The sequence below is a fragment of the Pteropus medius genome, unplaced genomic scaffold (assembly GCF_902729225.1).
Source record: "Pteropus medius unplaced genomic scaffold, Ma_sr-lr_union100, whole genome shotgun sequence".
NCBI lineage: Eukaryota > Metazoa > Chordata > Mammalia > Chiroptera > Pteropodidae > Pteropus > Pteropus medius.
The window spans coordinates 255,208-281,381 of NW_024343580.1; the positions used below are offsets into that span (position 1 = coordinate 255,208).

General features: G+C 61.4%; 1 protein-coding gene across 1 annotated transcript in view; it reads right to left on the reverse strand.

Moving 5' to 3' along the window:
- Positions 1 to 26,174, reverse strand: part of COL5A1 (collagen type V alpha 1 chain) — a 139,611-nt gene that overhangs the window by 87,559 nt on the left and 25,878 nt on the right. Inside the window, exons 2-4 of the mRNA XM_039867607.1 lie at positions 13,868 to 14,035; positions 9,747 to 9,960; positions 8,691 to 8,853 (exon numbers count right to left, since the gene is read on the reverse strand). Of these exons, the coding sequence (XP_039723541.1) occupies positions 8,691 to 8,853; positions 9,747 to 9,960; positions 13,868 to 14,035 (545 nt within the window). The remainder of the gene's footprint in view (positions 1 to 8,690; positions 8,854 to 9,746; positions 9,961 to 13,867; positions 14,036 to 26,174) is intronic.

The following is a 26,174-nucleotide window of genomic DNA, read 5'->3' on the forward strand; positions in this document are numbered from 1 at the left end:
ATCAAAACCACATATTTATTTAGCAACATGACTTGTAGTTCAAATTTCATCCAATTCAAATAAAATATTTTTTCCCGTCAACTAGCAGCTTGACACCTGACTGTACGTTCTCCAAATGCAGTTATTGGAAGGAAGAGGAAGCTGGGGGGGTACCTTTGAGGGGCAACTGTGACCGCTGGCACCCAGTGCCCCCCTCGATCGAGCAGCCAGCGCTCCATGTTAGTGTCTGGTGAAGGGCCTGGATGTGCCGCGTACCTGTGTCCCAGGGTCCCAGGGCGCCAGCCCAGCACCAGGCGCCCAGCAAGGCCGAGTCTCTGGCACGAACACCCGTGGACAGGCACGGGCGGGACGTGCTTCTCCTGGACCCACTGCAGGCTCTGGACTCCAAGGCCACGCTTGTGCTGACCCCGGCTCACCCCGCCGTCTGTGGTCCACCCCCACACTGCAGCAGACTGAGCGCGGGGCCCGTGGATGGCCGGCCGCAGGGCCCTACGAGCCCCTTCCCCCCCTGGGCAGCGCCCCACTGCACACGCCTGCACCCCGCTAAAATCACTTTCCCACCAAATCCTCCAGTGGGTGGTTCATGCCCCGAAACGTGCTCGTTTGTTCTGTGGGTGCTTTTCTCTGAGGGCGGGGTTCTAGCCACCCTCCCCCCACGGTGGAGAAGGGGAACCTGAGGCACAGATGGTCAGACTCCCCAGAGGTGCAGCCAGGACTGGCAAGGGCCCTCCCTGCCTTGGCCCGAGGTCCCGCCTTACGCTCTGAGCCAAAGGCAGCCCCTGGAAGGTGCCCCTCCTGTCCCCAAGGATTCCTCCTGTTCCTGCTGCAACAGCAAATCAGAGCCAACGAACTTCTCTCTGAAGCAAGAGGGCACAGGCGAGACTGTCCACTCCCGCCGTCCACCAGCCTGGCGGCCCCAGACAGGACACAGCCTCTGGGAGCTTGTGTCCCTATTCAGCCACGGGGGACGCCGGCCTCCACACCATGTGGGCCGGGCAGAGAAACAGCTCCTGCGCCGAGAGGCACAGCAAGGCCAGAACCCTAACGGGCCAGCTGCCTGGCCCTGCGCGTCGGCTTCGGGCCGGGGACACTGAACACCCGTGCGGCTTCCGCAGGGAGCTCGTCTCCCCCTGTGCTGCTTCTTGCTGAGATAAACGCGACCTCAGGACCCTTCTCCAGCCAGGGGTCCCGCAGCCACCGCCGGGGAGTCCCCTCTCCCAGTGGACCCACAACCGAATGGGAACAAACGGGGAGCCCCTGTCCTTGACCTGCAGGAGAAGGTGAAGGGACGTGATGGCCTCTGGCTGCTGGCCTCGGGGGCTCTGGGGTGACACGAGGGAGCCTGGACCGGGTCCCCGCCCGCAGCAGCAGCCTGCCGACCCAAGGGCTGCCGGCACAGACCCCGCGCACTGCCCCATGCCACCCCTGTGTTCCACATCGCCCGCCCACGGTGCCTCTGGACACGACTGACTTCTCGCCCCTGCCTTCGGGCGCCCGGACAAGCCCCCAGCCGTCCCCGCGGCCGCTCCAGGATGGGGCTGGGGGCTCGTTTCCCCTCTCGCCCGTGCCACAGATGCACGGACTAAGGCTCACAGAGGGTCCCTCTCCTAAGGGGCACAGAGTGGGCTCCAGGTCACCCTGGCAGCCCCTGCGGTTCCTGCACCAGAGCTGCCTGGCTCCCTGTGAGTTCAAGCACTGTGTCCTGCGCATGCGACAACCTTGGGCTCCCAGCTCCCACAAACGACACTGCCACTTCACCCAGGCAGCCCTCGGTGGGGACACGCACCGGCTCCACCGGCCTCGTGAACACAGGCTACACTTGGTTCCGCACCTTGATCCCCAGGCCAAGCCCTTCAATCTCTCGGTTTGGCTCTAAATGGCAACTCCAGACTGGGAGGCCCTGTAGCTTGCCCTGTGGCAGCCCCAACCGCCTGCCCAGAGGAGCCGGTGCCTGCTGTGCTCACGCCGTCCCTCGTTCCCATGACGACTGTTTCCTCCCTCTTCATGCCTCGTTTCTGCCCCGGCCAGGCCAGTAGAGCTCTGCTGAGCTGCTAGAAGCTTCTACGACTGTGCTGAGCATCGTTATGGCCACTCCCCTTGGCCACCTCAACGCCTGGGAGCCGCTATCAGCGGTTCATCTTCCTGCCGAGGACAAGCTGGGCAGCGTGAGAGGCCATCGGCCACTGGGACGCAGCAAGACGCATGTTGTCCTTGGCCCGGGCTGAGGCAGGAGCATTTTGCTGAGAGAATCCGTTCTGCCTCTTCCGATAATGAGATTTTTATCCAGCCGGCACTGCTGCTCTGTCAAGGGGACTGCAGTTTTCGTTGGAGAGCTTCGCCCCCTCGGGGGCTGTGGGGACTGTGCAGACGGGAGATGGCCCAGGCCCGAGCGAGGGAGGCACAGCTCCTGCTGTCTCTCCTGACGCCTCCAGTGCCACCGAGTGCTGCGTCCCTCCTCTCTGCGGGCAGCCAGCCCCGCCCCACAGCCCCCAGAACCTGCCACTCCAACCCGACGGGCCCCCGGGGAGCCGTGTGCTTGGCTTCTGTGATTCTGCAGCCTTATTTTAGCTGGCGCACTTCACACTTGTAGAGGAGGACACGCGGATGACTTCAGGAGACACACGCTTCCTGTCCGAGGCTGCGGGAGGGGTGGCCGGCCAGCGTGCTGCCGGTGGCACAAAGCCAAAGGAGGGAGGGCCCTTCCTGCTGCCAGCGGGCTCTGGCCGCAGCCTGCACCCCCGTGCACAAGGCAGCCCACTGACCGGGACTGAGAGACGATGAGGGGCCCCCAGCTCAGCTCTTGAGGGACAGAGGGAGGGTGGCAGAAGGAAGGGCCAGGGCTCCAGAGGCCAGCACACCTGGGCTTGCATCCCAGCCCGGTGACACCCAGATGGGCTCCCAGAGAGATGCCAGGGTACAGCTTCTGCCCTGCAGATACGGGCAGCCGCTCGGGGTCGAGGCTGTGGGAGCGTGGAGCCCGCCCGCCTCTGCGAACAGGTGCCGGAGAAAGCCTGCATTCCCCACGAGAAACGGAGTCAGCACCCACGTGCACAGGGCCAGGACGTGTGGAGGCTCAAACCACCACTGTCGCCTCAGCACAGCCTCCTCTGTTGGACGTGGCCAGCTCAGTGCCCGGGGACACCAGGTGCCCCCTCCATGACAGGTCCTGACTCCCCGGGCGACTCCGCACACAGAAGCCAACTCGACTCCCCTGCTCGAGCTCTCGTGGCCCAAACGGACCACATTTAAAATCCGCTGTGATCCTTTCGCCCGTGAGTCACACAATGGAAAAGCAAAGGCCCGGCCAGGGGCTCGCTGTCTCCAGCATGCTCGGGACAGAGAGTCCAACACTGTCCAGGCAAGTGTCAAAGAACTACCTCCACGTGGCCGGAAACCACTTCCTGCTGTCCCCAGGTCCCGCCTCCCCGGTCCCCCGCTGTGACTGCCCCCACTCCACACCCCCGCCGTCCCGTCCAATTCTCGCCTGCTCCTCCGGCCAGCGGCTGCTCGAGTGTGTCTAAGGCCGGTCTGCTCACACCCGTGCGGCGCAGGCCGTGCGGTGCCACAGGAGACCGAGGGCACCGGGGCAGGGAGGGGTGGTCAAGTCTAGCCTCATTGGACTGGACGCTGATGCAGTGACTAGGGGACTAGTTTAGTGAACTCGGGGAGCGGACGCTTCATCCCAGCCAAGGGGCGGAGCGGCAGAGCCAGGGTCGGGGCCGGGTGGACAGGCCCGCCTCCTCCAGGGCCCATGAAGTTCCGTGAACGGCACGGGACTCGCATCCTCTGTCGACTGTGAGGTCCTGGACGCTGAGCTAAACAGCCCCGCCACAGACACTGGTCGCCTGGGCAGCATGTGAGTGAAGCCACCCACAGTTCTCCCCCTCTGACTGGCAGAGCAGCGAGCCTGTGTGGGCCGGGCTGACCACGGGCATAGGGACACGCGCTTTGTGACAAGCTCCACAGAGAAAGGGGCGCAGACCCTGGCACTACCACACAGAGGGGCGAGGTGCTGATGACCGGCAGTGGCCTGGGCACTGGATCCCTCTGTCACCAGCTGTGGGGCTTTAAGAACGTCACTTACTCTGTCCGGCCTGGATCTGTGCACGTGTAAAGAGAGTAATAAGACCTACCTCACGGAAGTGTCCTGAGGACTAGGTGTGACGGTTCGGGCACGACACAGTGGGCCTGGGACAGCAAAGCCCACAAAACAGCAACTGCCACCACCACCGCCACCATCACCGTCACCATCGACATCACCACCACCACCATCCCCATCACCATCCCCTCAACATCATCACCATCACCACCATCATCAGCACCATCACCACCACCATCAGCACCATCACCATCATCGACAGCTCCTGAGCCCTGACGAAGGCTCACCACCCTCCTCCACACGAAGGCCAGAGGCTCTGACCGCTCATTCTTTCACTTACTCAACCGGCATTTGTAGAAGGCAGCCCAGGTGACCAAGTGACTGACTCTGCCTGGGGAGATCAAGGAAGGCATCCTGGAGGGGGCGGCCTTCGAGCAGGGCCCTGGGTGAGGTTCTCCACCCTCGGGCACCAATCCCCCTCCATGCTGCCTTCCCCGTGCCAGGCTCAGACTCCAGGTGTGGCTCGGCCTCCGCTGGGCACAGTTCAGACCCTCGTCATCCTGCCACCTTTCTGGGTACGGTGCTGCAACACTGTGTCACACCCGTGGTCGCTAGTGGGCATGACACCCGCAGACCCCTACGTCCCACAGGACACGCCTCAGCCTGCTCTTGGCACCTGGATTTAGGATTTCAGCCTCCAGAACTGGGAAACAATAAATTTCTGTCTTGTTAAGCCACTGAATTACAGACATTTGTCACATAACCCCACCCCAGAACACTTATGGAGACTGCAAAATCCCTGTCCTTTCCAGGGATGAGGGAACGTCACTCGCAAAGTGGGCAGAGCTGAGACCCAGCCTCACGTAGCGGGGCAGCGCCCCCAGGAGAAGCACAAACGGACACTGAGGAAACAGCAGGCACGGGGTGGACAGGGTGCCTGGAACAGAGCCGGAAGGACTGGGCCCTTCCAGGTGTACCCCACCTGCCGCTGGCCTGGCCACGCCCACTGCCCCCCACGAGGCCCCGTCCAGGACATGCTGTCTGCTGTGGGAAAGCCTGGGTGTGAGCTGCCCACCCTCGATGCTGGACCTCGGGCCTGTGACTCAGCCCTGGCAGCTTCCATGTCCCCGTCTATCAACAGGGCACATGGGCCCTGACTGACAGGCTATGCAGACGCCAGTCCCTCTGCTGCTCACTGTGTGCCAAGGTCTCCCCTGGAAGTCGTGGGACTGTATCCGTGGCCACGCTGGCCTGGGCCAGGCAGGGACGTGGGCCCTGCACTCAGAACGGCCAGCACAACTGTCCCACGCAGCCCTGGGGGAGGGGCCCCTTCACGCTGATGGCTCCAGAAGAACAGGGCAGTGAGGGGACCTGAAGTAGTGCCGGCCTCCAGGCTGGAGCCAAGAACTTGGGCGCTGGGCACTCCCACACCGGAGGCGCATTTGTAGCAGTGGACGGGGACGTACTGGCGGTATCCTAGATGGAGCCGTGGTTCCCGCCGGCCCCAGCCAGAGCCTGGTTCCCACCATCCCCAGCCCAGGTCTAACCAGCAACACCAACCGAAAAAGCACATGGCGACCCGGGGAGCACCCGGCCTGTGGACGCCGTCACCGAGTGGGCTGGTCGGGGGAGTGGGGTTGGGGGGCCAAGGACAGCCCCGGCAGAGCCCACAGAGCTGCCCTGCCAGCAGATGCTCCGGTGTCTGGTACCCACCGCGATGCAGGGTGACTTAGCCCTCCACCAGCTTCCCAGAGCCCTCCCAGCTCCCTCGGCCTCGGGACAAACTGGCCCTTGATGAGGAGAAGAACTGGCTGCCAGAGGAATCAATTTCAATGTGCCGGTCCCTCCACGTGGTTAAAGCGCAATGTCATCACTTGGCCTCTGCTGGAAGGTAAGGAGTCACATCACTTTTAATTCAAAAGAAATAAAAATTGTCTCACTCAAGGCAAGATGAAGCATGGTTGGGAATTTGAGGCCAAGCCACCCGACTTTATCATTGTCCTACGAAGGACAAAAGCGAAGAAAAGATTTAAAAAAAAAGAGGAAGAAAGATGGCCCCGGACCACTGAGGGGCTCACTGAGACAGGTCATATCGTCCAGCGTGCACACAGCCAACAGCCCGGAAAGGCCGGGGCCAGGAACACGTCGGCTTCGGAATGTGAACGGCTCGCAGCCCACGAACCCCACTTCCTGGCAGCCGCTCTCCTCAAATCGAATGCCATGCCAGAGGGAATGGCCCTCCAGAATTCTGGATGAATTCCTGGCCTGCCGTCTCCAGCGGAAGCCCGCCTGCCTCCGGCCGCCCCGGGAGGCCTGCGCTGCTTGTCGCAAAGACAAGCAGAGAAGATAGCGGGCTTTTCAACTGGAGACTCCTCTCGTTTTGGATAAACTGTTTATAAATTGTTTCCGATACATAACAACAATAAGGACCAGTTAAGGAATGCTGGCCAGGAGCCACGTGTGTGCATGTCCCAACCCGCACAACATGGGGGAGGCACTGTTACTGTTCCCATTTGACAGATGGGGCCACTGAGTCTCAGACAGGCTGGGCAGACCAGCCAAGACCCCACAGCTGGTAAACGGTAGGGCTGGGAGCCCGAGCCCGCCTGCCCTCCCCCCCCGCACGGGCTCCCCGTGTACTTGCGCTCAGGGCAAACGGCCTCTCTGGCTCACTTAGAAAACCGAAGAAACAGTATTTGCTTTAGAATCCTGATTTTTTAAAGATAGATGAAGCTTTTTTCTGAATCTTTCCAATAAAAGGCACACCGTGAGCACAAAAAAGGCACTAGAAATTACAAAGATTTGGCCCAACACAGAAAAGCAACTGCACGATAAATCGATCCAAACCTGCCACACGCTGCTGGCCTTGGCACGTATCAGCACGCGTTGGGATCCAGGCGTCAGCCCACCCCGCCGTCCCAAGGCTCGGCTGTCCCGGACACCTGCCCTGTACCAGAGCCCCAAGCGGGGCAGGACCATAGATGTGGCCCTCACACACCAGCACCCCAGCCCTCCCCCACTCCCACGCAGAGGTGGCTTTTCTGACCCCTCCTCGGTCACCCATGTCAGGCCAGCTGGGCTGCATCCCACATCTCCACCTGCTCCGATGCTGGACTGATGTCCCTCCCGGACAGCGGCTGACACTTGTCGAGAACGAGGAGGATGGGGTGATGGTGCACACCGCAGTCAACCTCATGTCATTTCTGCCACATCTTACAGATGGAGCAGCCGAGGCTCAAGACACATCAGAGCAACGTGCCCAAGGCCACCCTCAGTCCAAAAGAGTGCAGCCCGCAGCCCCGGGAGTGGCTCCAAGGACTTGTCTCAAGGCTCTGCCCCATGTCCCCAGCATGGCCTACAGAGAGGTGGCTTCAGGATGTCACTCCTCCCACGTGCTCAACGGCTCGGGGCCAGCTGGTCAGCCCGCCCTCCCCGTCAGGAGCCTCCACCGTTAAGATAATGTGGAGTAGTAAGCATGCGCTCTCTCCCCCGCGGTGCCCCCGGCAGGGCCCGGGGCCCCGTCGACACCTGCCCAGCGCAGCGGACCCCACTCATCAGGTGCAAGCACGGACCGGGGACCCCACCCCGGGCGTGAGCACTGGCGAAGCAGGGGCTGGTGGGGCAGAGGGCGGGCTGCGCACACATGGCCGAGTGCGTGAGCAAGTCCAGGGCCTCACACTGGCTCTCGGGGACTCTGGGAGGAAATGCTGCCCATTTTGTCCTGACTCTGGGGACCCCCGGGAGAGAAGCCGAGAGCTAGGGAGCCCTCAGAGACCACCAGGCCTAGCGGTTTCTGAATACACTCGAGCCATGGGGTGAATCTCTCTCCATAAGCCCTATTATGTAAGGGCAGGAAGGCCCTGGAGGGTCCTGGCCGGCACCTGGCCCTCGCATGGGGAGCACCGGTCCCTGAAGTGCCATCTGGAATGCAGGCTCCAAGGCCCCACCGCAAGCCCACTGCCACAGCCCCTTGGGACTCGGGCCTAGAGATCTGGACTGTACAGGCTCCGGTGACTCCGATGGCCTCGCTGGGCACATGCGGGGGTCACCTACGTCTGGGTGCAGTTCACCAACGCTACCTCACACTGAACCCCAATCTATGACAGAGAGAAACGCAAACTCCGCGGGTTGAAGCGCAGGATCCCCGGGCCGCTCTGCCCAGCTCCCGAGGCGTCTCTCCGGCTGGGCACACAGTAGCACCCCTGGGTCGTGGTGGCACGCGCCCTCCTGAGGAGGCTCCACTCGCTGGCTGAGCTCTGCCCTCCGCATCCACCCAGCGGGCAGCTGGTCCTCATCCCAGGATGGCCCTCGGATGTCCAACACAGGAGTCTGCATGCTTCCACCAGCCTCGGGCCACAGCTCCCCGAAGCACCCCCCCATCTTCCCCAGCTGGTCCCCAACACCCCCAACACGGATGTTGGCCCCTTGGACGAAGGCGGCCACTGCTGCCCTCACGTGGCCCTCCAGTGCCACAGGCTACAAACACCCAGTGGGACAGGCACAGAGGCCTCCTCTGAGCAGCGAGTGCTCACCAGTGTCTGCCCCAGGTGGCGCCAGGTGGCACGTGGGACGGCCTGCCTTTCCTGCTTACCTCAAACACTTCCTCATCCAGGATCCGGGTGCCAAACACGATGATGCCATTGACGTCGATAATGGGGTGGTCGCTGCGGCCGAGGAATTTAGTGGCCTTCTTTTTACAGTCCAGGACCAGGGTGACATTCTTCTTGTGGATGCTGAGTGCAATTCTGTGCCACCTGTATAGAAACGGACAGCCTGGTGAACGAAGGGAGCTTGCGTCACAGAACACCAAGACGAGTGGCCGCTGCAAAGTACCGGTGACCCGAGGAAGAAGTCTTAGTTCTCTGCAACCAGACACGTCTGGGCGCAGCTCCCAGCCACAGCACGTGCTTCGTGACACGCACTCCAGCTCCAGAAGCCTCTGACTGCTTATCTCTGAGACGAGCTCAGCTGTCTGGACCCACAAGCTCACGGGGAAGCCCCGGGCGCAAACTCTGAACCTGGAGTGGGCTCGCCAGAGGGTCAAGTGCAGGGAGACACGTGGTCCTGCAGGTGGCCGTACGCCAAGCGTGATGGGTGACAGTGAACCGAGGGACCCACGTGGAACGCTCAGTGAGAAATGCAGGGTCACGCCCTGGAGGTCTTCACTGCACGTGGCCTCAGACATGTTAGCCACGTCCAAGATACCGTGGTTTAGGGGTGCACCCAGCACGATTCTGGAAAGCCCAGCCTCGTTTTAATATTCGTTCCCACATCTAATGACTCAGTGCCCTGGGATTCCTCGGGCCCTTTCTGAGTCAGGACAGATTGACCACGTGGCCTGCTGAGCCACGGGGGACTGACCACGTGGCCTTCTGCCCCTGACGCCAAGAGCAGCGCTGATGCACCCCAGTGCATTCTATAAAGGGCGACAGAGGCCCGGGGAGAAGGGGACTCCCAAGAGCCACGGAGGGTGATCCGGGCCTGGGGCCTGGCTCTCGGGACTCCAGGCCCAGTGCTCGCTCCTGTCATCCACCTGTGGGCGTCTCGGCAGCTGCTGCTGTGAAGCACACCCTGCTGTCACATCCCCTGCCTGGCCAGCGGGACCCTCCAGACAGGGGGACTGAGCTGCCCAGCGGCACCCACTTACTTGCCGTCCGACAGGTTGATGCCCCTAAACAGAGGGTAGTCTTCCGGCCCCGGCTTCCCCGTGTGGTCCTCGTACAGGAAGACCGGAGAGCGGCCCATCTCCAGGCCGACCTGCTGGATGCCCTGCTCGTTGTAGATGGAGACCAGGAAGGCCTGGCTGCCCTTCTTGGCTTTCACAGTGCTGAGAATGGAGAAGTCCTCGGGAAATGCGGACGCTGGAACAGAGGACAGAGGTCAGAAGGCAGTCGGGAAGGCCCCGACCGTGCTCCCCACTGCTCTCTGCAAACGGGCCGGCTCGGGGGCCTGGCAACCCTGCAGCCCAGGGCGGCCCGCAGCAAGCCATCAAAACAGTTCAAAGGGAAAGGAATCAAAAGACTTCAATCTAAATCGGAAAGAGAGAGAGAGAAACAGAGGAAAGAAAGGGGGAAAGGAAGAAGGAGAAGCCTTGTTGTGCCCACAGGCCCACAGCACAGGCCAGAAACCCCGAGCCCACTGGAAGCCGGACCCGAGCAGCTGGTTGTGGGTGCCCAGGCCTGGTCCCTGGGCCCGCCCTCCGCTCCCCTCGTGAGTGACAGGGAACTGCGGCCCCGCTTCCCATCGATCCCAGGTGTGAAGTCAGCAATCTGCAATTCTGCTGACAGCCTGGGGGCCAATCGATGCAGTCAAGCCAGCCAGAACCGCTCAGCCCACATCGACACACTGCTGGGCTGGCCGGGAGGAGAGGCGCCCAGAGGTGGCGGCGTGGACACGCTGAGCGGGGACGGGGCGGGGCCTGCGGCTGCACCCTCACGCCCAGTCCTGCTGCACAGAGCTGTGGGTCTGGCTCGGGGCCCGGGTGAGGGAGAATCCAGTGTCAGCCGCTCCTGCTTTAGAACAAGAGCAAGGTCGACCAGCTAGCTGGCTGCGGAAGGCCAGGCCCAGGAGGTGGCAGAGCTGGGTCTGTGCCTCTGTTAGGAAACTGTCCATGGGTGCCCTCTGCTGGCGGAATCATTATGCAGCCAGGCCGCTCTGCTTCTGGAGGTTGGAGCAGGATGCAGAGCTGCAGACGAGGGGACCTACAAGGCCCCCCAGCCAAGGGTACCCTAAGACTTCTGAGGGGTGGAGGGGAAAACCGCCTGCTGCAGCCTCTGTGGGAACTGGGGTGACTGCTGCTCCTAACAGTGAAAGCAAGCAGACCCCCAAAGGCCAGCTCGCAGGGTCGTGTGATGTCTTCAGGGTGAGACGGAGGTGGCTGAAATGTCCACCCCATGGGCCAGAACCCCCGACAGGTGCTGACAGGTGCTGACAGGGAAGGGTCTAGGCGCCCAGCCAGGCGTCGGCACCTGTGTTAACGAGGTAGACCGCGGGTCTGTTGGCTGCGCTCAGTGCCGTGGCCTGGCCCTGCCCCAGGGGGACAGTTCAAGGCCCCCATTCGCCAGGGCTGGGGACAGCTCCAGGTGGCAGGTGGTGATGGTCGGCGTGGTCATCAGCTGGGGAAAGGCCACTTTCTTTGAGGATCCGACTCCGCTGCCTTCCATTTCCAGATGGGAGGCCTTTCTTTGGGAAGGGGTTTGCTGAGGCCATCTGTTGTCACACAGCCATCAGCTTCACACTGTCCCTCAAATGTTGTTTGCGAAGGGGGCGTGGAGGTCACAGCCTTAACTGTACCATCCATGGAGAGAGCAGGATCTGCTGTGCAGGCCCCAGGGGGAGCTCCCGGCCATAGGCCAGCAGCAGGACCTCGGTGGCCCCTTCCGGTCCCTGGGGGGTGAATGGGCACCGAGGGGCCCAGGGTGTATTTGACCTGAGGCATCTCAGAGCTCACCATGCATGCCCAGGGAGGACTGCGCGATTGTCATCCGAGTTGGTGACTTCCTGGCTCTCGTTGCAAAGGGTCACCTGACCCCCCGTCCCCCGCTCATGACGATGCCAGGCCACTGCTGTCACTGCCCCATCTTACAGATGAAGAGCGGGAGTGACAGCACCTCCTCATGTCCCTTCCTTTTCACCTCGGCCGAGGCCCCAGGGCGCGAGGCACTTCGGGTACACAGGAGCAGCTTAATAAGTGCACGCGCTATTCAACTGGATCCTACCAGAGCCGACGCTTGCTGCACAGGGTGCTCTGCGGCACGGACTGATTCTGGAGCCCAAGGCCACCACAGAGAGAAGACCCAGGGTAAGGGCGAGGGGGCCAGGGGACATCATCGTGTCCAACTCCTGCCTCGAGCCTGAACAGGGAGTCTCAGCCACCCCGAAATCACCAGGGGGGACAAAATAGGGAAAAGACCCCGATCCTCGACACGAGAATGGAGGAAGGGCTGCCAGGCCCTCGGCCTTGCTGTGGCCACCTGACCTCAGCGTCCCGTCCTCTGTGCCTGCCCAGCAGATACGTGTGGCACAGCCAGACACGGCCGCTCCCCGGCAGAGGGACACTGGAGCAAAGCCACGACAGGCAGCATGTCATTCAGAGGCTCTGAGAGAGAGGGGGGCCAGGAGGCCGTGTCGTCCCATCGGATCCTGGTCCACGAAGTCAGCGTACTGATCTACAGGGTGCCCTGTCGTGCAGGTGCCTGACAGCACTCTGGGACCCGCAGAGGGACCCAGACGTCCCCATGTCAGCTCAGAAGCAGCACATTCATGCGGCTCCAATGTCGTTGGTGGCCCATTCCACCATCTGAGCGACTTATGAGTCTCGCCACAAAACCGTGCAACGCGGAGAGGATGCAAGGACACAAACCCCAGTGAGTCTGCTGTGCCCGTGACCCTGAATTGGGTGACAGAGATCAGATTAAAGTATTTGTCAGCAAAGCGACTACTGGCTCCCTCCAAGACAGGACACCCTGTTTCCACAGCAGAGGTCTTTAACGGACATCGGGCACGCAAGGCACGGTAGTGCCTGTGGTCAGGGGCAGCCGGTCCCCTCGAGCCTTTCCCTGACTCTCCCTAAGACCGGAATTCTAAACTGGGGACACGGGGCAGAAAGAGGGCGATTCGGGGCAAAGATGCAAGTGAGCATTCAGTGACGATGGTAAAAAGTGTTTGTCCCCAAGGTTGAGACCTGCTCCTGTGGGTGCATGAAAACGAGATGCTGCGGGGAGCTGGCCAGGGGCCCTGACAGTGACCTCTATCTGCAATGCTCCAGGCCGCACGTCGGAGCCCAGAGTGGCTCGGTGCCCGAACGTGGGCTTCTTAAGAGATCCGAAGGGACCTGGAGACTCTGGGCAATCTCACCAAAGTGACATTCCTGAAACGGGTGACCCAGCCTCTCAGAGACAATGACAAAAAGTCCTGACGGATTTACAGGCAGGCTGAGAGGGCCGTAAGCACAGAGCCGTGGGAGAAAGGTTTGGGGGCGCAAATGCAGCCCCGAGAAGTGTGTCCTTCAGGGACCCATGGGACGTGGGACGAACAGAGAACCATTACTCGTCACATTCAGGTCGCCAAAAAGATGGGGCGCAGCCTTCTAATAATAACTACGGGTTGCCTGCTAAGGTGAGTTCACCCACCCTCGACCCCGGGCCCTTTCTGACCTGAATCGAGAAGAGGAGCTCGTTTAGGGCAGGGGAGAGGTTCTCAGCCTCCCACCTATTGACTCAGGTCCAGAAGAGCCCAGAGCACATTTAAATGACAGGTGGCGGGAAAGGGGGTGTCTGTCGCATGTCGCCCCACCGGCAGGAGGACAGGGACAAGCAGGATGCGGCGTCTGCGTCTCGGCTCCCGCCCTGAGGTGTAATTAAAAGACTGTTCTCGTTCAAAGCCCACTCTCTCTGGCCGGGAGTCCTGCGTCCCAACGCCACTGGCCCCAATCGAGCTTCTGTCTGGAAGCGCTTCCTGCCCCACGACCCCGAGGTTTGCCGTAACCTTGTTCCCGGGACCCGTCCTTCCCCTCTCTGCATCTGGAGTCCTGGCAGCCCGCCTGTAGCTGGACGTACGCCTGCCTGGGGCAGCGCGGGAACAGCGAGGCCCGCGCACCACGTTGGTGGCGGATGCTGACGGCCACTGGCGAGCCCGGACCTGGCTCACTGGGAAGCCTCCCACGTGTTCCTCCCAGAACACACGCAGGCTGCAGGCTCCGGCACCGCGCCCTGCGGGAAGCGGGAGTGGGGAGATGCCCACAGCCCCGCACGCGTGCGCGTCACTCACCGGGGTACAGCTGCTTGGTGGGCGCGCTGAGCTGGGCATCTTTCGTGACTCGGTAAGCCACATCCGGGCCTTTGGAAGATCGGCGTGATGTGCAAAAACCCGTCGTCTTCGTTATTCCGTCAGGCAAGTTGTGAAAATCTAGAACCTTCAGGAGATCTGCCGGCTGAGCTGAAAGGACAGGGGGAGTGCGGCTTAGCCTCGGGCCTGCGAGGGGCGCCGGGGCACACGGACCAGAACCCCACTCAGCCCGCTTAGACGCCGCGGCTCCCGGAGCAGGGCGCCCGCGTTGGAGCAGCACGTCCAGCTCCGCAGCCCGTTCCCGTGCCCGCTCCTACAAGCAGGAGCGGACCCCCACCTGCTCTGCCGGATGCCTGCAGCACCTCAATTTTGTGCTGACACCCTTTCCCTCCTAAGTCCTCAGCGGGCAGTACTGTGCGCACCCCCACCCCGGCTCCTAGACACTTCTCTCGTCAGCATCGCAGGAAAACGACCCCAAACCTAAGCCGAGGGGCCGGACGAGGCCGCGCTGCTGAGGGAAGCCGCGTTTCGGAGGGCCCCAGCTTGCGGACGGGGGGCTGACAGCGCAGAGATCTGTCAGGCAACTTCGGGGCACCTGTGCCTCCCGCCTGACTGAGAACGACGGCGGGGCATGCCACTTACACCGTCCAGTTCAAACGGGACTTTCCCACGGCAGCACCAACTCTGTGGGCCCCGGAAGACCCACACCTCCACGCAGGACAGCGGGGGCCAAGAGCGAGGTTAGAAGCGGGTCCTTGCACCCGCCTTCTGGAAGTTTCCTGGCCCCAGAGGACAGGAGCACCTGAGAGCAGGGGTGCCACGCGTTCAATGTAGAGACTGGCAGGCACCCCGAACGCGGAGGATGGCCTGCACGTGCCCGTCCCAAAGGAAGCCCGCTTCACGTGGAACATTCCACTCGTGTCACCGCAAATAGATCCCTGGGAGTCCCAGCAGGGACAGTAAACTCAAACTCGGAGCCAAAGCAAACAACACACGTGACACTGGGGTGCCACCCTAGGGGTGCCGGAGAGCCCAGCCACCGGCTTCCACGAGCCTGCCCGCTGGGTGGGGGTGGGGCTGGCCACGCCCACTCCGCTGGCATCTGGGCCTCGCCTGGCCAATCAGAGCACGACACCACCCTGTCCCAGGCTGTTGGTTCAGGGGTGGACATGTGACTGGGCCGGGCCAAGGAAGCTCCTTCCTGGGGCAGCTTCTTCTGGAAAATGAATTTTCTCAGCTCTGCTGATTACTCGTGGACCACGAACCTGGAGCTGTAGCAGCCATCTCCCGGGTGTGGAGGGAGTGCCCCTCTGGGATTGCACAGAGACAGACTCCAGCCACACAGTTTGGGCTCCTGGATCAAGCTGTGCCTGAAGGCGGTCCACATACATAAGACAATAGGTCCATATGCTTACACCGGTTTGGGTTAGAGGCTGACTCCCGCTACTGAAAAGTCAGTGCCCACTGCTGGGTGTGACGGCAGGGCTGACGTGAGCTTGCCCGTTGGATCTCTGGCCTTAACCATTCAGCTAACTAGCTCACCACCGGCCTTCCTCTCCGGAGGGTTTATTACATGCCGAGGACTCGCTCAGGGGAAAGTCTCACTCCTCTAACAGGGTCGAAAATTTGGAGGCGAGGAAGGATCCCCAATGCCGGGTTCTCCTTCGCCAGCTACTGCCCCCTGGACCTCGGCACAAACATCCGAGAGGGTGGCCCTGCAGCCCACTGCTTGTTCAGACAAGACAGGCCCTGTGCTCGGGATGCCAGACCTGGAAGGGAAGCAGGCACTGTGCACGGTGCCGGAGGGAGGCGCAGATGGAGTCCTGCAGGCCGCCACCCACCCCAGCATGACAGGCTGAGTGAGGAGAGCAGGGCCGGCTAAGGGACGGGGGCTGCTTCCCTTGAGCATGAAGGACGGTCCTGCCCACCGCCCCTGCAGGCAGCAGGACCCAGGCTCCAGAGTTCTCGGTCCCCTGCCTTCTGCAGTCTGGCTCTGCCGTGGTCCTCTCACGTCAGTCAAGGTGCCAGAACCGTGAGGAGCAAGGATTTCCCACCTCTGCATGGACATCGTTAGGTGGGGCTGACAGGGGCCACGTGGGGCCCCAGCACGGTCGGTCCAGGCTGGCCCCATTTGCATATAGAGTCGCTGCCTCCTGTGGCCTCTGTCATTCACCTAGGTGGCTCTCAGCTTCACCAGAGCCCAGCCCCCACGCAGCATGGTGAGTCCCTGGCACACTGGTGGCACCTCCCACCGGCTCCCCACAGCCCTCAAAAGACACTCGTCCACTCGACATGAGAGGCAGAGCCGAGAGCAGGTTCTGGGCACAGCCCCGGGCCTGGCCGTGTCCGTGGGAAGAGACGGCCGTGCCAGCTGCTGGCTCACCTGCCACGGTGACATGGCGCCAAGCTCTGGCTCATCTCTGAGACTCGCTGCCAAGATCGGCAGTGGCCAGGGGAGGCATCAAAGATCCCGGCCGGGGTTTCTTGGACTCACACCCCGTCAGCCTGTGATGCTCTTCCCAGACACACGGCCTGCCAACCTGGTCCGCTACTGCCACCTCCCAGGGGCCCCCGGGGCCTGGTCACGAGCCGGCCCACGGCCACTCGTCCCACCAGCCAGGGACTCTCTGCGCCAGAGCCAACAGTGCATTTCTACGTTTTATGAAAGGCCTGGCAGGAGCCCGGAAGGAGCCTGGCAGCACAGGCCTCCGTGGGCGCAGAGCCCTCTCCTTCAAGGCATCCCTTAAGAAACCGAGAGCCTCAGCTCTTCCGTCGGGATGAGAAAGCCGCGGGGCAACACTGCTGGCTTTGGGACAGGGGCACGTGGGCTGGAGCCCAGCATCACCCCACTGAGGAGATCTTGGGGTCCGTCCTCTTTGCAGCCAGTGAGAGGTGCTACAGCAGCAGAGCCCCCGGCACAGCTGCCTGCACCTGCGAGCTCGGCCACCTGTGCCCTCCCGGACCCGCTCCTCCGCCCCCGACGGCTGAGCGGAAGACATGTGTCACACGCCCACCGGGCCCATTCCCTGTGCCTGAGCATCACCAGTGTGCACACAGGGCCACCCAAGGCATCCTGAAACCACGGAAACTCCGTGACCAGGGTCATCCAGGTGGGGGCCAGGGTCCCCATCAGCGCCAGGCGCCCGCCTCGCTCTCTCAGGTGCTAGCCAATCCCCTCAGGTGTCCCGCACCTTCCCACTCTGCGGAGCTCGGAGCTGAATAGCCAGCGAAAACAAGTTCCGGCGAAAACAAGGCCCCACCGGGCAGAGTCCCAGGGAGCTGGGGTGTGACAGGGACATGAGTCCCAGGGAGCCAGGGTGTGACAGGGAGACAGCCCCCTCCACCTGCAGGGTCTGAACTGTGTGCCAGGGCTGAGACCAGCGTCACGAGGACCCCAGTGGCATCTGCAGCAGCCACTTCTTCATCTAAGTGGCCACTCCCTCTGTGGTGTGACCACGCGTGGGGGCTGCGACCCCACCTCCCCAGCTCTCCCGGTGGCAGTGTGACTGCCCGACTCCCTGCGGTCCATCTCCGTGCTCAGACCGGCCTGCGCCCTTACACTGGGCCCGCCCGTGACAGGGAGCCACCCCCCTCCAGTAGAGGAAGGCCATGCAGGGCCCCCAAATTGCAGGGGTGTCTACCGCTGGTTCCCAGGGTTTGCCAGACGGTGTGTGGGTCACTCGTGCCCAGATTCCCGACAGGCAGTGACCTTCTCCTCAACCCGCCCCGTCCCAGTGTCCCCTGAGCCAGAGCGGTGACCTGCTGCTCTCCAAACAAGACTGCCGTCACGGCGCCTCCGTCCCCCTCCCAGGGCCCGGGGTCCTTCTCAAATGACAGGCCTGCCCCAGACCCCAGCCCCTGGGAGGAGTGAGGTGGGGACGTGACGTCACCTCTGTCTCATCAGAAGGTATTTAAACCCTCCAATGCCACCCTCCCCCAACCCAGTGGCTGGGTGGTCAGCCCCCAGGTTCGGGGTCTCTGGGGGGGCTGTGCTGAGCTTCACAGGGTACATCTCTGTCCCGCGGTCACCCGCATAGCCCCAGCCATACACCTGCCTTCACGGTCGAAGAAAGGCCGTGGCCGTGTGACACGGGCACAGAACACGCGAGACCCAGGTTCCAGGTGGCGCTGCCGGGTAGAGCGAGGCTGGCGGCGTGAGTGCCCTGCACCCAGCAGGAGCCACGCTGACCCCCGGTCACCATGTTGGGATCGCCAGGCCTCCCAGCCTGGAGCAGCAAGCAGGCCGGCCCTCCACAGGTCACCGGCCAACATTGCCAGCACCCAGCTCTCCCGACCCGCCAAGAGTCTGTGGGCTTAGGGCGCAGCGGGCCGGACACGCGGGGTACAGCGAGCCCTCCAGAGGGGGCGCGAGAAGAGGGGAGCTTCTTGCATGTTCCAAAGTCCACACTGTTATCTTCAAAATTCTCCGATCTGTGCAAGTCTCGGTCTGGAAAGGTCTCAACCCTCACCTAGGCTCACCACTTACTCTGGCAGGGGGGGACGTGGGAAGGAGGTGACCCTCACGGCCACTGTGGGCCAGCACAGTGCCACCTTGTCACCCAACCCCGAATGTCCTCCTGCTCAGCACAGCGATGGGGTCCCTGAGCCACAGCAGCGAGTCCGGCCCTCGACACACAATCCGGTCACCTCAGTGTCTCGGTGAGTTTGTCGCTCCGTAAGCATAAATACATCAAACTCCCAGGGCAACGTCCAGCTGCTTCACTGGCCGTGAACCTCGGGAGGGCAGGGGCCCAGCACAGGCGCAGCACCCACAGGCAGCACAGTGACTGTCACCGGATGCCACAGCCGTGGACGCGCACCCGCCCTTCCTGCTATCTGTACGGTTCTCACCTTACGCCTCCTGGAAGCAGACAGAGCCCGGCTCTTACAGGAGGGGAGGGGCGGCGAGGGGTGGGGGCACCCGGGGCTGAAGCCCCTCCACACCAGCCCCATCGCGAGGCCAGCCCAGCAGGCTGGGAAACGAGCTGGCCACTCTGGAGACTCCAGCTGAAAGGCTTCCATGACCCAACAATGGGGACAAGCAAAGGGGCTGGGGTGACAGGTGCCGAGCGCAGGTGGCGGCCATCCTGGGAGCAGGAGCAGTCCTGTCCCCTTCCGTGACTCACACTCAAGCTGGGGCTATCATAGCGATGAGACCAGACCCCCAGGGCATGTAGCTCAGGACACGTCACAGGGTCTCTGCCATGCTGGGGTTCCCCTAACCTGCCTAAAACCAGCTTGACCACTCTTCAGTGGCATCCAGACCCCCAGAACTGCCAACTCCCAGCCCAACATCTCGGTCCACCCTCGCCCTGCCCCCACTCCTCGTCAAAGCCACAGTGTTCCCTGGTCTGTGAGAATAGCGTGCCCTGGGGCTGTGCACTGCACAGCACAAACGCCCTGCTAAGCCCGGGCCCCGCCACGCGGCCTTGGCCTCTCGGGCCACCAGGTATGGCATGGCTGAGAGCAGCGGTTCGGGAGCTGGACAGGGCAGGACTGGCCTGGCTCTGCCCTGTCCCTCCCCCCGCGCCAGGGCCCTGTGTGCGGGAATGCGTGTGAGGGACCAGGGCAGGCCACCTGGCTCGGCCTTTCCCGCCCCCGTAGGCATGCCACAGAGCACCAAGGTTTGAGGTTCAGGGGACTATAAGCCCCATGACCCTTTGCAAAGTGGGTTCTATCCAGAGCCTCCCTGTCACCACCTGTGAAAGTGACACCCTGTGAGGAAGGGCTGGCACAGGGTTGGTGGCTAAATCTAGGGCACAGCCTGGCACGTGTGCAGCAGTAGCTCACCTGCTCCCAATCTGAGAGGTCTGGCTGCTGGACAGCACCGGGCACCTCCCCACAGCCCCCCACAACCACCCCCATGCAAGGGCGGAGGGCAAGGGGCACAGGGCACAGGACGTGCTCTCGGGGACCGTTCCTTCCTGGGAACAGGAGGCGGCCGGAGACGGAGGGAATGGCCTCGCCCTGCTCCTTGGTACGGTGTCACGATCGTGTTTTAAGGGTGACAAGTAGGCAGCGCGACATTCAGAATGAACTGAGGCCTGAAGGCGGTGCAGGCAGCAGAAGGCGGGGTGATGGTCAGCCTGTCATGGAGCCAGTTAACGTCGGGGCCAGACCGCAGCCTCCCCGCCCAGCCCAGGCCTCGGTCCACCTCTCCGGTGACCCCCCGTCGCCCTGCCCCCAGCCCAGGCCTTGCTGAAGTCTGGCAGCAGGAACCTCAGAAAGAACTGTTCACGAGCACGAACCTTCAGAGGCCACGTGTCCACCGCCAAGCCCGAGGGCCACACTGACCGCCCTATCCCTGCTCCGTCCTCCCAGGGCCCAGAAGTCCCCCAGGGGGCAGGCTTGGCCTTGGGGAGCGGGGGCGGCTCGGGCCGCCCGGTTACAACCGTGCCCGGCACCAACTCCTGGGCACCCAAGGCCTGGCCAGCTGGTCCCTGTCGGTGACTGCCACTTCGCCGCTCCTGCTGCACTCGTCGGCCCTGGAGGGTGCGCGTCCTATCAGCTGTCATCGCGGACATCCAGCTGCCCGGGAACGTGGCGCAGAATCTGGGGGATCTGCACTGTTTGCGGGAGTAAACATCGTTCGGGGTGACGGCAGCCGGGATGCAAACAGGCACCGACTGCGACGCGGGCAGCTTCACTGGGCGCTGTGAGCCGACGCCCCTGCCCTAAGGATCTCCCAACAGGTGACACCCTGGGACCCAGGTGGCTCATGGGAGGCGGCGGCTGAGGTCCCAGACACCTGCTGGGCACCTACGCCTGGGGGAGGGGGCAGCTGAGGCCCTGAACCCCCACTGCACGTCCACACACCCTGGGTGCAGGGCAGCTGAGGCCTCAGGCACTCACTGTGTGCCCATACACCCTCATTCTGTGCCCAACTTCCTCCCCTCTGTTGTTCACAAAGGCAGGTCACAAAGTAGCCACCTGCATTTGCAGATGAGGAAACTCAGGCTGAGGGAGCTGAGGTAAATCGCCCACGGTCCTCCTGCGCCTCAAACGGCTGTCTGTTCGGCCCCGGAGTCCGCCTCCTTGCACCACACAGCAGGAGGCGGAGAGGTGGCAGAACGCGCCCCAGGACACCACCAGATAAATGGCCGCAGAGCTTGCACGCCCCAGAGAGAGTGACCAGCAGAGAGAGCCGGAGCAGTGACAAAGGCGGGGCGAGGGTGACTCCAGAGGAGAGCGGAGGTGTCCGCAATGGCAAAGCCCTTGGGGAGGCCTCGGGGGAGAGACGGTCCTCAGCACCCGAGCCACGGCGCCTGGTGTGAATCCCCAAACCGCAGGCCGACTGAAGAGCGACAGGACGGAGGACGCCGCTCCTGTCTCACCGTCCACAGCGCAAAGACGCCGTTCGGAGCAATGACTGAGAAAGCACTCCGCGGACAGCCCTCCCGTGCTCATGCGTCCTTCCAAGTGCCACGCGAGATGCTCAATAAACCCTCATTGATGGATGGACACACGGGCACAGGGTGAATGAATGGAAGAATCAAGAGATGGATGGACGGATGGAAGAACACACAGATGACTAGATGGACGGATGGATGGATGGATGAATGGAAGGGTGGATGGACAGACGGAAGAAAGGATACAAGGATAGATATTAAAGGAAGGATGGCAAAAAAGAAAGATGGATGGAGAATAACTTGATGAATGGATGGTGTACGGATAGATGACTGGAAGGGAGGATGGATTTATGACAGATGGGAGGATGTTGATGGAGGGATGGATGGGAGGGCAGGATAAAAACGGAGGATGGATGGGAGGGTGGATGGATGGGAGGAGGGATGATGGAGTGATGATGAAGGAGCGATGGCTACGGAGGAGGGGACGGATGGATGACGTACGGAAGCGCAAGTGACGACGGAGTGACGGACGATGACAAAATGGAGGACGGACGGAAGGGCAGGATGGTGTCGGAACATTTAATGGGAGGGATGATGGAAGGAGGATACATGGTGGGATGGATGGAGGGATGGCTGAAGGGTGGATGATGATGAGGGATGATGGGATGGGAGGATGGATGGGAGGGAGGATAGATGGACAGATGGATGGGTGAGTGAATCAAAGAAGGAAAGCCACCATTTTGAAGATTTGGTCTTTAAAGTGATTTCTCAGACTTCCACACCAACCACGCAGCTGGCCGCTTCTCTGGCCTGGGCAGCTCCGCTGCCCCTTTGGACCGGACAGTGAAGCCATGTGTGACGCATGTCCCACTCCACGGCCGTCGCACACCACCCTCTGGCTCGGTGCCTTCGAGTGGGACCTCCCCGGGCGGACCCGTGGTGTGCACTCAGGGGATGAGGCGTTCTCGGCATTCTGAGTCCTCCCGGGAGTGAGGCAGCTCGGGCTGGGTCAGGAAGGCAGGGGTGACAGAAGGGAATTCTGGCCCAGCCCCGGCACCAGCAGAGGGTGGCAAAAGATGCCGGTGGGCCCTGTCCTAACTCCCAGATCAGGGGCCCGGAAGGCATCTTTGACTGTCCTGGTCCTCGTCCTCGTCCTCACCCGGCCTGGTGGCTCTCCCTTCCTGGCCACAAAGCCAAGAGCCCTGAGAAGCTGTGACAGGCGCTGTTCCCCGTGAGAGACATTACGGTGAAACTCCAGCAGGGCGGGCAGGCACCGCCCCGGCTGTGAGCAGTGCTGCCAGGGGTGGGACTCTCCCCGTCCGCACCGTCAGAGATGGGATCCGTCCGCAAACTGCTCCCCAAGCTGGGACCTCCCATCTCCCGCCTCTCGCTGCGGTGAACCCCAGGGTCCAACATCTGACACCTCCACGGCACCTGCACGCTGTGGCCAGGTGCCCCTGCGGGGCTCAAACATACACGTGTGCCACTGCCCAGCCCGAGACCACCTACAGTGCAACCTGCTGACCCTTCCAAATAAGATGACCCTACACACACACACGGTTACGTGAAAGTCAGTCACGATGTCTACGAGGACTCATGCGCGGGACAGTGACATGGGCAGAACGCCTGGGGAGGAGTCCTGTAGGAGCAGTGGAGAGGAAAACGGGTGTCGGGGCTGACAGCAGCCCGCTGGATAGCCTGGGGCCACACGGGGCTGCTTCCAGGCTCAGGCAACCCACCCGGGGACAGCACAGCGAAGCCCCACACAGGGCCCAGGCTCCCGCTGTCCCGATGAGTGGGGGCTGCAGACCAGACTCCCCACACTGAGGACGGGGAGGAAGAGTCCCACGGAGGGACAAGGGGACCCTCCATCCTGGAAGCCAGGGGTGCGCCCAGCTTCTTGCTGCACCCTCAGCCCCGCCGTCCTCTCGTTGGACTGGGGCCGTCTGTCTACGTCCCTCTTCCCCATCGTTCCTCAAAGGGCTATGAACAGAACAGAACGTGGCCGTGGACATGAATCCTGCAGCTGACTGCCAGAGAGGGGGCGCCGGGCACGGGGGCGGGCGGGCTGTGGACGCAGAGGCTCCGCCAGCGGGCGCCGGCCCAGGAGCGCAGCCCACGAGCATGATGGGGAACCAGATGATTAATCTCAGCTTCCTCGGAGGTAATTTATCTCCTTGTTCTGGGGGAAAGGGGTGGGGATGGCACCAGGTGCCAGACTCTGCCCAGCTGGGGTGGGCTGCGTGCACGGCAGGCTCCGCACGGCCCGGCCCACTTCCAGGAGGCCCAGCGGGTGGGCCGGCTGCCATGGGGCCAGCTGGGGTCACACTGGCAGGAAGCCCTGTGCAGCCAGGGCCTCGCCCAGGCCCGGCGCCAGGGAGTGCTCTGGGAGCTACGCTGCGGAGGGAGGGTGGCAGGAGGCAACCACGGAACTGCACCAGCTTCCGATCGGACTCCCAGACCACTCTGCGAAACGGACCGGCAGCATCTGTCAGGCAGGCCCACCTGCACTGCCACGGGGTCTCGTTCATGTGGCCTTTGTTTGTTCACCCAGCAATGTCCCACTGGGGGCCTGCTGCGTGCCGAGCACACGTCGAATGTCCGCACCATTTCTGGACCAACCCCTGTCACAGCAGAGTCCGCACCAGGCCTGGCTGCACTGGCCCGAGCATCTCCAGCTGGCCGGTCCCGAGAGTGGCATAGGCTTCCTGCACATGCTGTCAGGGTCTTCAGGCCTCAGAACTAAGCAGACTGACATGCTTGATGGACCCAGGTGCCAGGGCACCCCGAAACCACCGGGCCTCAGGTTCCCTGTCATAAAGGGGGTTTAATGTCAGATCCCGCCTCCACCGGAAAGCTGGGGACAACAGCTGCTATTAAAAGCACGAGCAGCGTTGGCTTCTCAGGCTCCCTCCTGCCCTCAAGAGTTATGAGGACGTGTCGAAGTGACACCCGTAAGGGACCCCTTCACTTCATGGAGCTTGAGGACCGCAAGAGCCCCTACCATAAACCATGCCAGGCCTCTGCTTCCTGTGTCACCCCAGCACCCGCCACAGCCTGCCCACGCCATGCCCTGTCCCTACACTGGGCTGGCAGGAGAGGCTCCTGGGGGAGAAGAGAGATGAGTCCGGAGCATGTGCTCAGTACAGCGATCGGAAGAGCCCATCAGCCGACCGCTGAACGAAACCAATCAACTAACACACGAAGAAAACGTGCCTTCTGCGGATTCCAGATAAATGCTGGGGAGAAGAAAGCTTTTGGGGGGCAATTCTGCAGCATCCCAGTTAAGATGTGCATATCGACCTGCATCCCCTCTTCCAACCTGAATCCCGCAGGAAGGTTTGTATACGTGTGACGTCCAAGGCAGTGTCACCTGTAAGAGCAGAGAACTGAACACAGGGCAAACACCCTTGGTCCAGAGCTGGTTCCGTACACAAAGCTGCACCTATGAACTACTCTGACAGGCTGGACAGGAAGGGGTGATCTAGATGGCCAGACGTGGAAAGACGGCCAAGATATGCCCTTCAGTGAAAACAGCAAGTCACAGAAACCTTCACAGAGCCCGTCCCTTTTGTGCCAGAATCAATAAAAGACATCTACAGGACCTGAGGCCACATCGGGTGATACACACAGAGAACACCCAGGGCAATCCCAGCCAAGTGGTGAGGGGGCTGCACGCGGGAAGGGGCCATGTAGACGCTCACCAGTCTCCACGCTTCTGCCCCTGGAAGCGGTCTACGGACACCCCACAGAGAGCGTGCACGATTTTATCTTTTAAAATACCAAAACAAATTTTTTAAGTTTGGTAGTTTTAAAATGGCCACAAATTCTTTAACTGCCCAACAAGAGGCAGTGTCTACGTCCCCTCCCTTTAATCAAGGTGGGCTCTGTGCCTACGTCACCAAGGGAACGCAATGGAATTGACGCGAGCTAGCTTAGGGATCTAGGCTTTAAGAAACTCACAGGTTCTACTCCCAGTGTCTCTTGGAACCAGACCCATGCTGTGAGGAAGCTCAAGCAGCCCTCCGGAAGGCCCTGGTGCAGAGGAGGCCAGGCCCCGGCCCGCAGCCCCAGCTAAGCACCCTGCCCACAGCGCACAGCCATGTGAGTCAATTGCCTTGGAAACGGACCTTCCAGCCCCATCCAGCCACTCACCGTGATCCCACAGCAGCAGACAAATGGTCCCTGCCCCACCCTGCCCCACATGCAGACTCACAAACTAAGGTGCTAACTTAAAAGACTGCTTTGTCTTAAGACGCTACATTTCAGAGTAATTGTTACACGGCTATGGATAACCACAATAAAAAAGCAAACACTAAACAAGGAAAGAGACTTGTAACAGAAATATATATGCTATGTATGTGAGATACATATGAAACTCTTGCAACTAACAAGGAGTGGAGAACAAATAACATTCAATGCTGCTACAGTTAAATTAACCAAAATTAAATCAAGGCTCCCTTATTTCCCATCAAACTATCAACTTTTTAAAAAATTTTTATTTTATCACGTACCAAATTTTGGCAAGGATGCAAACTCTCGTTCAATACAGATGGGAATCTAAGTTGACACCTTTCTAGGAGACAACGTAACACTAGGTATGGAGTCCTAAAAGCGTTCATTCCTTCATCCACCTGTGGGAATGCATCCCTAGCGCTGAGTTCCAGAAAAGCACAATCACAGATGCTCACCACAGGATTATATACGACATCAAAAACGCTAAAGAGAGTGAAAATTTCAACTTTGAGTGATTCAATATATTATAGTACAGCTCTATATAACAGCATATCAGAGTCATTAACTTGTATTTAATGCTATGTTGACATTGTTAACATTTAACTAAGTGTTAATATCAACAAAGGGATATTTTATCATATGGGGACATTATGTGTTTAAGTCAGGTTTCAGAGGTTTAATTTCCTACAGTAAAATTCACCCTT